The sequence below is a fragment of the Mesoplodon bidens genome (assembly GCF_964165515.1).
Source record: "Mesoplodon bidens genome assembly, chromosome: 10".
Taxonomy (NCBI): Eukaryota; Metazoa; Chordata; class Mammalia; order Artiodactyla; family Ziphiidae; genus Mesoplodon; species Mesoplodon bidens.
In genome coordinates, this window is record NC_138172.1 from 84039739 (window position 1) to 84053903 (window position 14165).

Consider the following 14165-nt stretch of genomic DNA (forward strand, 5'->3'; position numbering starts at 1 on the left):
TCAGGACTGATAAAGGGATAGCAGTTCCAAAGAAAATACAGAGTTATACGGGAAGGTATGTAGAACACCGAATGGGAGCATTCACCAGGATCCTAAGTGTGAAAAAAACAATGGACATGAGATTAGATCAGAACATCAGCGGACAATTCCAGACCTAAGCAAAGCAACAGAAGGGAAAAACTCAGGAGATTGAATATGGTAGTTTTTAAAGCATCTTATGGATGATGACCCAATGCTCTGATGTCTTGTACTCAGAATACCGATGACTTTTTGTAACACTGAAGATGTGATGGGAAAGCACGAAGGGAATTTCAGGTGACTAAGCTTAAATGAGGGAATCTGAGAATACCAGTATGAAGCATGGCACTGTAAACAGATTGGAATTTGGAGTCAAAAGCCAAGGGTTTAACCAAGAAGACCCGATGTGAGACGTTAACATTAGAGGAAGCTGGGTGAATGGTATATAAGCACTCTATCTATCTTTGCAACTTTGTTATAAGCCTAAAATTATTCCATAATTTAAAGTTACTAAAAATAAAAGTCCAGGGTTTAAGCCTTGGTGCTGAGGCTTGGGTTTTGTGAATCTTCAATTCCTCATCTGTAAAACAGGATAATGATAATACTCATTTCCCTGTGTGGTTGTTGTGAGGACCAGCTGTGGTTAAGTAAGTGGAAGCACTCTGAAAAACAGCGACGCCCCAGCCAGTGCTGGTCACTATCCCAGGGGAGCATCACGCAGGTGTCAGAGGGAAGCAGTAGGCACAAAAGGTGTTTACTATGCAGGTACTAGTCACGGGGAACACCAAAGACCCATTTACTGTAAAACATCAGCAGAGCTCTATGGGATCTTTAGGGATTAAACACAGATACAGATCTTCCTGGCATGTTGGCTACAGCAGTGCCATTTATTACATTATTAGAAAAGTTTAGCAGCCATCTCAAAGAGAATAAATAAGAGAGATGGGGGTAGTAAGAAACAGGAAGGCGCGAAGGAACCAAAAGGAAAGTAGCAGCTTCAAAAACCCAAACCTGCCTCTCTGAATGTCCCCAGACCAAAATACACTTAGTGGAGACAGGAAGAAAGGCATTTTCTAGTCTCGACCTACCCAGTACGACTTGGCCAGTGATTTGGAAAACTTGCACACAGCTTGGATTAGACCAGCTCTGCCACCACGTGGATCTTCTGATGGCGGATGAGGTTGCAGTGGCGATTAAAGCTTTTCCCACATTTGTTGCAATGGTGAGGTCGTTCCCCTGTGTGGCTTCTCTGATGCTCGATGAGAAATGAACGCCGACCGTAGCTCTTGTTGCACTGGCTGCGCTGATAGGGCTTTTCTCCCTTGTGGATTCTCTGATGCTGGATGAGACCGGCACTCTGACTGAAGGCCTTCCTACACTCCTTATAGTGGTACCGTTTCTGAATATTGTGGATTCCTCGGTGATTAAAAAGACCCGAACTCCGACTGAAGGTTTTCCCACACTCATTACATTCGTAGGGTCTTTCTCCAGTATGAACTCTTTGATGTCGAACAAGACCTGAGTTCTGAGCAAAGCTCTTCCCACATTCTTCATATCTGTATGGTCCGGCTCCTAAGGGGTTTCCCCAGTGCCTCTCTACCCCACCCTTGTGGTCACCAACTTCTCTGTGTCGTGGATCCTGCTGTGATATCTCCCAGGTCTGTCCGTAAGACATTTTCCCATGTGGTTCCACTCTCTTAGGACAGTCTTTCCTTAGCACCAACTCTCTGTCCTCAGTCTTGGTCATTCCATCTGAAATAAAAAAGACCAGGTAAATGTCACTTGTTCCCTGAGCCTAGTGACAGGAGGGTCACTATGTGCACAGAAATGCAAGGTGCTTCTATCCTGATGTCACTCTACGTCATAGAGTAGGGAGGAGGTTAGAAGCAGAAGGGCCAGTGTGTTAACACCTTCCTCTAGGTAATGAGGGAGGTTTGCCCTCTTTGGTGAAATGCAGCTTGGTCCACCCCAACATGGATGGGGCCTGGAGAGAATTTTTTTTATACTTCTTCATGGGAAGAGAAGGGTCAGGATCAGAGTGGCTTCTTTGGAGTCTTCCCTGAGAACTCCCTCCCCTCTGTGAGGCAGGGAGCCTCCAAGTGACCCTTTCCAAGGAAACTGACCTCATGTATACATTCATTCATTCACTCATTTATGGAACAAGTGCTGAGCTTCTCCTATTCTAGGTGCTTCAGGCAGTACTTTATGTTTCTAATCCATAACCATCCCGGGTACATCCCCAGCACAAAGCCTTTGCTCTAGCGCCTCTCTCTTTCTGGAAAGCTCGGACCTCAGATAACAGCAAGCCTCATTCTCTCACTCCCTTCAAGTTTTTGCTCAATTCTCACCTTAATTCTTCTATTTAAAACTACAATCTGGGCTTCCCTGGTGGCGCAGTGGTTGAGAGTCCGCCTGCCAATGCAGGGGACACGGGTTTGTGCCCCAGTCCGGGAAGATCCCACATGCCATGGAGCAGCTGGGCCCGTGAGCCATGGCCGCTGAGCCTGCGCATCCAGAGCCTGTGCTCCGCAACGGGAGAGGCCACAGCAGTGAGAGGCCCGCGTACCTCAAAAAAAAAAAAAAAAAACCCTACAATCTGTGTGCCCCATCCATAGCAGTCATAATCCCCCTTGTGTAATTCTATTTGTGCTTCATTCCGTAACACCACCTCCTAACATATCATCTCCTTATTTATATGCTTATTGTCTCCCCCTTGCTACAATCTCATCCCCACGGAAACAGTATCTTTCTGGTTTATTCCCTGAGAAGCAAGCTTGGCACATAGTGGCTGATCAATAAATATTTGCTGAATTAATAAAAGAGAAAGGACTGAAATCAGTGCTATTACTATGGCCTCAATTGACTGGCCCAGGGACCAGCACTGAGGCAAAGGCTGCCTGTAGGACTGGTTCATGTTGGACAGTGTCCAACCAACCCAATTAGACCCTCTCTGCTTGGAGGAGTTGAAGGTGAGAATGGTGACAAACAGACCCAAACTGTCTAAACGTTAGAGAGCAGCTGCTGTGGAATTCTTAGGGTTCCCCAGGTGTGATTCCCACCTTGCAACCCAGAAAAGCCCAAGGAAAATTGTCCCCAACCCCCTCCTTTGACCAACATCTGGCTTTTTCTCCCACATCTAACTGCACTGTCCCTCACACACCTGGATAGGTACCTCTTAGGACTCCTCTGGGGTGAGACCATGGTTCTTCTCCTTTTAGCTGGGAGATGACAACAGGTTTGCAAAACAGAGATGTGCCTGCAGAGAATGGGTCACAAGTGAGATCAGTACTGCTGCCCAAACTTCACATTTATATCTGAAATGCACAAAAGAACTGGGCAGAATATAAAAATGAAGACATTTCTCACCTTTTAATAATAATCATTTATACAGCCTTCCATGACTTACAAAGCACTTTCACATACATTATCAAACTAATTCACCACAAACTCCCCTGATGCTATTATCCCACTTCTTTAAAGAACTAGGAAAAAAAAAAGAACTAGGAAAAAAATAAAAAGGAAGACAGACATATAGCTAGACAGACTCTTTATTTAGAAAAAAGTCTGGAAAATATACAGCAATTTGACAAGAGTGGTTATTCCTGGGGAGTTGGACTTAGAGGAACTTTTACTTTTTACTATGTAAACTTATGCATTATTTGGAATTTTTTTTACTATCACTATGAATTCTAAACGAAATTCAAACTTGGTGATATAAAGTAACTTTAAATGTTGCTTGGTTAAAAAACCAAACAGCTGGAACTTCTATTTGGTCCTTTTAATCCCAAACACTATGTTACTTTACAAAATAAACTTGTCCTAAATGTATAACACACACCTGCATTGATAGTCCTATAGGGAGAATTCTCTGATCTGTAGATGCCCTCTGGATACTCTCCTGTAGCCACTGTAGATGCTTAATAAATATTTGTTGAATGAATGAATGACTAGACGGATGGATGGGGGAATAGATTTACTCAGATGTACCCTGGAAGAAGGGTTCTCAGCAGGGTTCTAGGTGCAGTTTGGAAAGTAGAAGAAAGGAGAAAATAGATGGAAAATGAAAAATCCAAGTCTATGGGGAGAGGAGGAAGAAAGTAGCAAAGGAACTCACTAGAAAGATGCTCATAAAGGGGGAAAATGAAACCAGAAAGAATTTTAATAAGATGAAGTCATGGGAGTCAGAGGAAGGTCTGCAGTGTGCACAGAATTTACTCATCAAATATAATTTTAATTTAAATCAAGAGATGTGTTCCAAAATCCATGATAACTGTATGATTGGTAGGATAAATGAAATAAATAGAAGTAGGAGGCACAGCGGCAAGAAAAGCTGTGACTTTGATACATATGGAGGTAAAGTGAAAATGAAAACAGGAAACCTCTGCTGTAGATGGGTTACCAGAAGCGTAACAAAGTCAGAAAGAGGCTGTGATGTTATGTGTGGGAAATTAGACAGAATTTGGAGCCAAATGCTGCAGGGAGAGCTAGAATGGGAAGTGCCCACTACTATACCCCAAGTGCCCACTACTATACCCACTGGTGCCCAGTACTGACACCACTAAGGAGACTGCATACAAGGAAATGGCAAAGTCTATTCCATTGGATTTTCTCATCCAGTCTGCCACCTACTAAGCATATCTCATATCTTCTGACTGCAAATGTAAACCCAAATTGACAAGGGTGGCACTGGTAATTTCTGATAAGACCAGTTACTATATATTAAGCATAATGCATGCCAAGTGTTTTTCACAAATTGTTTGTATTCAATGCTCACAACAACCTTCTGAGGTACATTTTTGTTATAGACTGAACTGTGTCATTCCCCACTGCAAATTCATATGTTGAAGCCCTGTTTTTGTTTATTTATTTTATTTTGGCTGCATTGGGTGTTCGATGCTGCACCCGGGTTTCTCTAGTTGTGGCAAGCGGGGGCTACTCTTCGTTGCGGTGCGCGGGCTTCTCACTGTGGTGGCTTCTCTTGTTGCGGAGCACGGGCTCTAGGCGCACGGGCTCAGTAGTTGTGGCTCGCAGGCTCTAGAGTGCAGGCTCAGTAGTTGTGGCACATGGGCTTAGTTGCTCCGCGGCATGTGGGATTTTCCCAGACCAGGGCTCGAACCCTTGCCTCCTGCATTGGCAGGCGGATTCTTAACCACTGCACCACCAGGGAAGCCCTGAAGCCCTGTTTTTGTTTTTTTTTGTTGTTTTTTTTTTTTGTTTTTTTTGCGGTACGCGGGCCTCTCACTGATGTGGCCTCTCCCGTTGAGGAGCACAGGCTCCGGACGCACAGGCTCAGCGGCCATGGCTCATGGGCCCAGCCGCTCCGCGGCATGTGGGATCTTCCCGGACCGGGGCACGAACCCGTGTCCCCTGCATCGGCAGGCGGACTCTCAACCACTGCACCACCAGGGAGGCCCTGAAGCCCTGTTTTTGGAGATAAGGCCTTTAGGGAGATAATTAAGGTAATTAAAGGTGGGGCCTTAATCCAATAGGACTGATGTCCTTAGAAGAAGAGGAAGAACTACCAGAGCGCTCTCTGACTCTCTCTCTGTCTCTCTTTCCCTCTCTCCACAGGCACATGCAGAGAGGAATGCCCATGTGAGGACACAGCAAGAAGGCCGCTCTCTACAATCCAGGAAGACAGGTCTCACCAGAAACCAACTCTGATGGCACTCTGACCTTCAATTTCTAGCCTCCAGAACTATAAGAAAAAAAACTTCTTTTGTTTAAGCCAACCAGTCTGTGATATTCTGTTACAGCAGCCTGAGCAGACTAAGACAATACTATTCTTTTTTTTTTTTTATTGGCACCTCGGCCTAGAAGCAGGTGCAACAGTGTGTCCCCATTCTGAGGGAAGGTAAGGAGTCACTCCCTGGTTCCTGGCCCTGAAAGGGGCAGGGCCTGCGGCTGGTGCTCACACCTTCTCGGGGTTTTTTGGGGTCTTTTTTGCGATATGCGGGCCTCTCGCTGCCGTGGTCTCTCCCGTTGCGGAGCACAGGCTCCGGACGCGCAGGCTCAGCAGCCATGGCTCACGGGCCCAACCGCTCCGTGGTATGTGGGATCATTCCCGGACCGGGGCACGAACCCATGTCCCCTGCATTGGCAGGTGGACTCTCAACCACTGCGCCACCAGGGAAGCCCGACAATACTATTCTTAACCCCATTTTTCAGAGGAAGAAACCTTGATCAACCGGTTAAGTAACCTGCCCAGGTACAAGCAGCTTCCAAGAGGCAAAGCCATGATATGAACCTGTCTGTCAAACCTTGAAGCCCATTCTCTAAAGTTGTGCTCCACAGTGATTCCTAAAAGTCTTCCTAATGTACCACGTGCCAGGAGACAAGAGAGCTTCCAAGATGGTACCCAGGGGAAGACTGCATGCAGGGGATCGGGACAAAGACAAGCACACTAGGCACTTGGAAGCACTGAACATTGCTGGTAAAGCGTCTTCTGACCCCCTGGTTTCCCAACTCTGGTTTTTTGTTGGTTTGTACTTGACCAGGTGGGATATGTTCAACACCAGATAAATCTTGTCCCTCACCTGTCTTTCCGATACGGTGGGGCTCCTGAGCAGGGTCACATGTGAGCTGGGGCTCCTTAGGCTGGGACTGAAGGCCCAGTGACATCTGCTCTCCTAGAGAAACTGTCTCTTTAGAGAGGACTTCTCATCGGTGTCTGTAGGCTAGCATCTAGAAATAAAGAGACAAGATTTGACTTCTGAAGAAATTAACTGTCTAAAGAAACATTTCCCAGAGAGAAGCAGAAAGCTGAGTCTTATTTAATCAGCAAAGTCAAGAGGATACAAAGCAGAGGACACAAAGGTCCTTGGTGACCTACATATACTCTTTCCCTGGCGAATCTCCCTTCCTACCTCATGTTGTGGTTCATTGAGCTCTCTCTCCAGATCCTCCAGCAAAATCACTGCCTCTTCCCCATTCTCTGGACAGTGCTCCTGCACCCAGCCCTGCACCTCCTTGGGCAGGATACACAGGAACTGCTCCAGCACCAGCAGGTCCAGAATCTGCTCCTTCGTGCTCACATGCGGCCTCAACCACTGGTAGCAAAGATCACGGAGTCGGGTGAGAGCCTCCCTTGGTCCAGGGGTCTCTTGGTAGCAGAGCTGTCGAAAGCGCCTTCGGAAGATCTCCCTTGCCAGTGGATTACTGCATTTCAGTCCGGATTCCTGCATTTGGAGGTGACTTTCTGCCTCTGCTTTCACTGTCAGTTCTTCCCAAACATCACGAGCTTGAACATCCAAGGATATAACCTCCTTGGAGTCTGTATTCATTTTGACCTTGAACAGCTTAAAAGGCACCCTCTAGCTGGAGCTATGTTTTAGAAACACCTTTGGAAGTTCCCTCCTAAGCAGTAAAAATCATTGTTTAGGTAGAAAAATGGCAATAGTTAATGATAAAAAACTGATAATATAAGCAACTGTCATACACCTAAAGCTCTTCACTGAAAGTAAAGTGACTTGGTGACCAAAGATGAGAATAGTGGAAAATATAAGGTCATAATGTACAAAAAGCATAGGTTTTCAAGTTACCCAGACCTAGGTTTTATTCCAGTTCTAACTTTTACTAGTTGTTTGACCTTGTGCCAATTTCTTATCTTGTTTCAATCTCAGTTTTTTAATGTGAAAAAGAAATAGCAATAATACCATACAGAGTTCACGGAGGAATTAAGGGCCATACAGATCACTCAGAATGGTTAGAAAGTTCAGACTCACTGTATAAAAATCAAATTAGAGAAAGAATAAATGGAAATATTGTTCTTGCCTTTAAAAATAATTTTTTTTAATTTATTTATTTGGCTGTGCCGGGTCTTATTTGCGGCACGGGGGATCATTTAGTTGGGGGGGGGCGGGATCTAGTTCTCTGACCAGGGATAGAACCCAGGCCCCTTGCATTACAAACGCGGAGTCTTACCCACTCGACCACCAGGGAAGTCCCTGTTGTCCTTGTCTTTGACTAAATGAACTAACTTTTATTGAAATCTTTGAGTTTTTAAAATTAATCTTCAAAACAACCATTAAGGCTGGTTTCATTTTTACTAAATTTACAGAAAGGAAAGCTTAGGTCGACTGCAAGTCCTGTGAGCTTTCCACACTGCTCTGCTGCTTCCTAAGAGTAGCAGCCAACACTGCACAACAGTCTACAACATGCTTTCAGATACAAGACCATATTTAATCCTCACAATTACCCTCTGAGGTTTGATTACAATCACTATTTCACTAGATAAGAAATGGGGGCCAGGGGAAGTTAAGTAAGTTTCTTAAGGTCAAATTCTTTGTGCAGACAGTCCTAAGAATCCACAGAAGCCCAAGAGAAAAGTGTGCTCATATCCAGGCAGTGCCTGAGACCCAAGAGGACTGAGTGTCTCCAAAAAGTCAGGAGTGCAGGCCAGAAGCTGAATTCCAGCTTGACAGGCCCTGTGGCAGACAGCTAGCTAGGAAATCGGAATCAGGGGCTTAGGGGTGGGAGGGGAAGAGCAGGGAGCCCTGATTGTGTACCTTTAATTTCTAGGCTCCCCAGGGATTTGTACGCACTCCAAGGTTTGAGAATCAATGAACTAAGGGAAAGGGAATCGGAAAATGTCACATTCTGCACTTGACAAGCAGTCCATTCAACGCCCCTTCATCTGCTTTTAGAACCAAAGAGAGTGTATAGACACTGGCTCTCCACGAGGAAGGCTGCAAAAAGTCTTTACAAAATTGTCTTTAACTTCCTTGTCCCCGAGGATATTTCCCCAGACTCCAGGCGTTTCCTGCCCTGAGTCCTAATCCTGCTGCCGTTATTCACCGCGGTGACCCTCCCCGAGACCTCTCCCGCGTAACGTCCCCCCAGCCCAGGTGACGGAACGGCTCCAGGAACGCGGAGCACGACCACCGCACCCTCCCCCCACTCCGCCCTCCCCGGGGCCGAGGCTCACTTTCCACACCCCTTTCTCAGGCACACCCACCCAACCCCGGTTCCCGGGCCGACTCACCGGACCTGGAAAAGGTGAGGAGGTTGGGGGCTCCCGCCCCGACGCTGGGAGGAGCACGCCGGGAACAATGGCCCTGCGGGGAAGACGCCAGCCCGCCGCGGGGCCCACCGCGCACGGGCACTTCCGGCCGGTCTAGGATTCAGTGTCTCGTTTCCTACCTCCTGAGCGTGGCTCACCTGGAACCAGCCGCCGATTTCCTGGGCGTTCGGTTCGATTTCAACGGTGAATCACATAATCAGAATTCGTTACGTGTGTGGGCCCCAGATAGATTTTATTTATTTATTTATTATTTTTTTTTTGCGGTACGCGGGCCTCTCACTGTTGTGGCCTCTCCCGTTGCGGAGCACAGGCTCCGGACGCGCAAGCTCAGCGGCCATGGCTCACGGGCCCAACCGTTCCGTGGCATGTGGGATCTTCCCGGACCGGGGCACGAACCCGTGTCCCCTGCATCGGCATGCGGACTCTCAACCACTGCGCCACCAGGGAAGCCCCCCCCAGATAGGTTTTAAACTGAAAACACAGATGAAGCACAAACCGTTAATTATTGAAAATGCTTATTTTTAACACATTAAAAAAATTAATACATTACCTATGACTTTTTAAAAGGCTCAGACAATGCCAAAATTGATAAAGTAAAAGGTGAAATCCCACCCTGTCCCTCCTAAGCCTCACTTCCCTGAGATAACCGCTGTCACCGTTAGCTTGGAATTTGCATGTATAATTCTCATCTCTGTCTCTGTCTCTCACACACGTTAGATAGATAGATGGATAGACAGGCATTGACCTATTTTACATTTAGCTTTTCCCCCATCACTTATTTTAACGTTTTCACGTCATGTATCCCAGACATCTTTATCAGTCAGGTAGGTCTAACTCATTTAGTGGCTGCATAGTAATAGTACATCAAGTACATGCCTGGCAATTTATTTGACCAGGCCCCTACATACTGATAGAGGTCTTCTTTCTTTCCTACTTTTCTTCCCTCCTTCCTTCTTTTCTTTTTTGTTTTTTGTTTGTTTGTTTGTTTTGGTTTTGGTTTTATATGTTTGTTTGTTTGCTACAAAGTTGTCTGGATTCTTAGTAGTAATATAAAATCTGTCCAAAACCTATTAAATTACCTTTATTAGTACCAAAGAGCATAATTGGGCCTCCCTGGTGGCGCAGTGGTTGAGAGTCCGCCTGCCGATGCAGGGGATACGGGTTCGTGCCCCGGTCTGGGAGGATCCCATATGCCGCGGGGCGGCTGGGCCCGTGAGCCATGGCCGCTGGGCCTGCGCGTCCGGAGCCTGTGCTCCGCGGCGGGAGAGGCCACAACAGTGAGAGGCCCGCGTACCGCAAAAAGAAAAAAAGAAAAAAAAAAAGAGCATAATTATAAGTACTGTTTGTCATTCATTAATTTTATTATGCCAAACAGAATGGTGGTAATTCATAGATTAAACTATGTTTTGCTTTGTTTTAATGGAACCTCGTTGTTTATTTATTTTATCACAGTAATAAAAAAGCATCTTGCATGTTAATGGAGGTTCCATGATTTTTTTTTTTTTTTTGCGGTACGCGGGCCTCTCACAGCTGCGGCCTCTCCCGTTGCGGAGCACAGGCTCCGGACGCGCAGGCTCAGCGGCCATGGCTCACGGGTCCAGCCGCTCCGCGGCGTGCGGGATCTTCCCGGAGCGGGGCATGAACCCGTGTCTCCTGCATCGGCAGGCGGACCCTCAACCACTGCGCCACCAGGGAAGCCCCCATGATGCATTTTAACAACAAAACTGTAACTGTGTAAATTTCTTTAGTTGTTTTACGCAACCTAGCCGTCTGAGGTCATTAAATAAACTCAAGCTTCATCTTTACTTCAGCTTCTTCCAAATATCCAATAACTATGTATTAAGAGCACCAGCATGAAGAAAACTTGCCCCCAATCCTGATCATTTTCTCCAGCATACCTCACTTGCAAAGCCCTCAGTACAAATTTCCTAAAAACTATAAAATGGGAGTAAATGCTCAACTTCTCTTGGGATTTAAATGTGTTATTCTCTTCCATTTTTGATGCCTATCTGTGACAAGTAAACACGGTTTTCATGCTCTCAAATATCTCACTAACAGTTAATTAGGCTCTTTAACTGGTTTATGTGTACTTGTTAAGTAGGTCAACTATAGGACTCAGGCCAGTTAGACTCTAGAGTCAAGTGGACAGCACATTGGACTTCCTTGTGGCCCAGAGAAAGACTGGCTCCCACTTGTCTGTTTGGAGGAAGATTCCCCTATAGCAGTACCTTGATGAGTGTCTTGGTACAGAAGGGATTATTTTTAACTTAGAATTGGGACTTTCTACTCAAAATATTTAAAATGCCATTAGCTCAGAGACAACAAGAAATGCTGACTACATGCCTTACTAAAAAGATTGAGGGTCACCTGAATCTGGAAACAGGCATATTGGGATACTGACTTTACTGTGTGTTATGTCGTAAGCTCAAAAAAAGAAGAAGGAGGAGGAGAAGGAGGAGGAAATGTTTTGGAGGGTTGGTAACACAGAGATTGAGGGAACTAGCTGGTATGTGGTTAGATTCAAGTGTAAAAATATTTGTGTCCCATACAAATCTTCACTAACCCACCATGTAAGAGGTTTCAGTAAGCAAGTGGGTACACTGATCTGCTCTATGGATGTCAGCAACTGTTTTTTCAGCTCAGTGTTTGATCAAGGAACTTTTGAACATGGTGACCATGACTACCATGATAAAGGATGTGCATAGTCTCAAAAAAAAAAAAGCCTTTCTTTCACTAAAGCTAATCAAGACACCACCACTGTTGAGCCACAACAAATCCGAACCCCTAGATATGGTGTAATATCCCAGTGGGAACAGCCAGTCACCTAATGGCAAGTTGATTACATTGGACTCTCTATGACAGAGAGAACAAAATCTTACTTCAAAGTAATAGACACTTGTGTTGGATTTGGGTTGGCTTTCTGTGCCTACCATGCTTTTGCCAGTACTGACTTGATGAAAGCTCTACGCACACCAGCCCCAAATTAGTTGGACATTAAAATGAAATGATTTTCCCCTCAATCTCTATTATTAATTGGGTACTTGTGAATCCTTTCCTGTCCTTTAATGATGCCTTGACAGATCCCATAGCTTTCTGGTCAATTTTATGTATTAAAGGTCTCATCCAATTTGTTTCTAATTTAAAATTGTATTATCTATTGAATAAGTTATAGAGCCACAGATTCAAAATACAAAAAGTACAAAAGGGAATACATTGAAACATCTCCATTTGACTTTTCTCTTCTGTTGAGCTTGACAATGGTATTGCAGTTCTGTAGGAAAATGTCCTTATTTTTTAAGATTTTTTATTTTTTTTTGGCTGCACTGTGTGGCATGCGGGGCCTTATTTCCCCAACCAGGGATTCAACCTGTGCCCCCTGCTTTGAGAGCACAGAGTCTTAACCTTTGGACCACCATGGAAGTCCTGGAAAATGTTCTTATTTTTTAGAGATGGGAACTGAAGTGTTCAAGGGTGGTATTATCATGATGTCTATAATTTGCTATCAAATACTTCAGCCAGAGAGTATGTGAGAGAGAGCGCAAATATGGCAAAATGAATACTTATAAATGTAGGTGAGTATATGATGTTCATTACACATAAACCTTTGGGAGTAACTGTGTTTCAGAATTCAGATTTTTTAAGACTATAAAAAAAAAATCCGAGTTCAGTTCACTTCGAGATTTGCCTCAGATGAGTTTTAGTGCCAAATTCATGGCGGAAAAAAGTTTTCAGAATTTTATAGATTTTGGAACTGTGGATAAGGGATCCTGGATATGTACTAGTCTCCCTCTCTCCCTCTCCTCCCCCCCGTCTATTTAAACATTTTCAAATTTAAGAACTATTTAATAAAAATTTCCATCCTACTCCTACCCCCTGTCACCTAATTTCATCCCCTAGAAACAGCCAAAACCTTTGATTTCTTCTGTAGGTCTTCAGAGATATTTTATACATATAGAAGCAAATATTTATTTATAAGTTATCTCCATTATTTTATACAAATAGTAGAATATTATGCATACAGCTCCCCATTTTGCTTGTTTAATTTAACAATATATCTTGGAGTTTTTCCCATAGCCATAGACATAGATTTACCTCTTTATTTTTGACAGTTGTATAATATTTCATCATGTAGATTTTTTTTTTTTAGGCAGTCCTCTATGGATGAGCAATTAGATTATTTCCAATTATTTTCTATTTATAAACCATACTAAATTAAATAGTTTCATACATACATCATCTTACCCATGTATGATATATCTCTAGGGTAAATTCCTAGATGTAGAATTTCTGAGTCAAAGAATATATGCACGTATGTATATAGACTACTAAATTGCCCTCAAAAGTATTAATAGTTATGAAAATTTGCAGCTCTCTAATAATATCTGAAAGTGATACCACCCCCAATTTTCATCAAACTTTTTGATCTTTGCCAAAATAAGAAAAATTGGTATATTATTGTAGTATTAATCAGCATTTCTTTAAATATGAACAAAATTGAATAAATTAATATTCATGTACATTTTCTTTCTGTGAAGCTTGTCTTCATACCCTTTCCCTTTTTCCTTTTGTGACGGTCTTTATACTGATTTGCATGATCATCTTATATTAGGGAAATTAGCCCGTAGTGGTAATTTGGAATTTTTCCACTGTAGTTCATGCTCATTTTAGTTACACAGAAATTTTAAATTTTAAAGTAAATTTACTAATCCGTTATGTTTCCTGTGATTTCAAGAAAGGCCTCCCTTGTGCCAAGACTATAAAGGAAAATTCTCATGTGGTTTCTTCTAGGAATTTTATGGGTTTTTAAATTTTTGAACCACCTAGAAACTATTTAGTTGTAAAATGTGAGGTGTGGATTACACTTAATTTTTATTAGATGTCTACCCAGATGTCCCAGTACCATTTACTGAATGATCTATCTTTTCTCCACTGACTTGAAATGCCATTTTTATCAAATTCTTAAATATTTGTTTGTGCCTACTCTTGGATTTTTCTATCCTGTTCATACTACAATGTTTTATTCATTATAGCTTGTAATATGTTTTAAAACCCCAAAGGCCTGTGTCTTCTTTGTTATTCTTTTCTGAATTTTCCTGACTACTAATGCTTGTTTACTTTTCACATA

General features: G+C 43.7%; 1 protein-coding gene across 1 annotated transcript; it reads right to left on the bottom strand.

Moving 5' to 3' along the window:
* Positions 1–451: 451 nt before the first annotated feature.
* Positions 452–9547, bottom strand: ZSCAN9 (zinc finger and SCAN domain containing 9). Its single transcript, XM_081246770.1, is given in 6 exon segments — positions 452–1770; positions 3179–3274; positions 6555–6678; positions 6682–6702; positions 6885–7374; positions 9007–9547. Coding segments are annotated over 5 exon segments (1275 nt in total). The 5' UTR covers positions 7302–7374; positions 9007–9547; the 3' UTR covers positions 452–1153.
* Positions 9548–14165: the final 4618 nt, after the last annotated feature.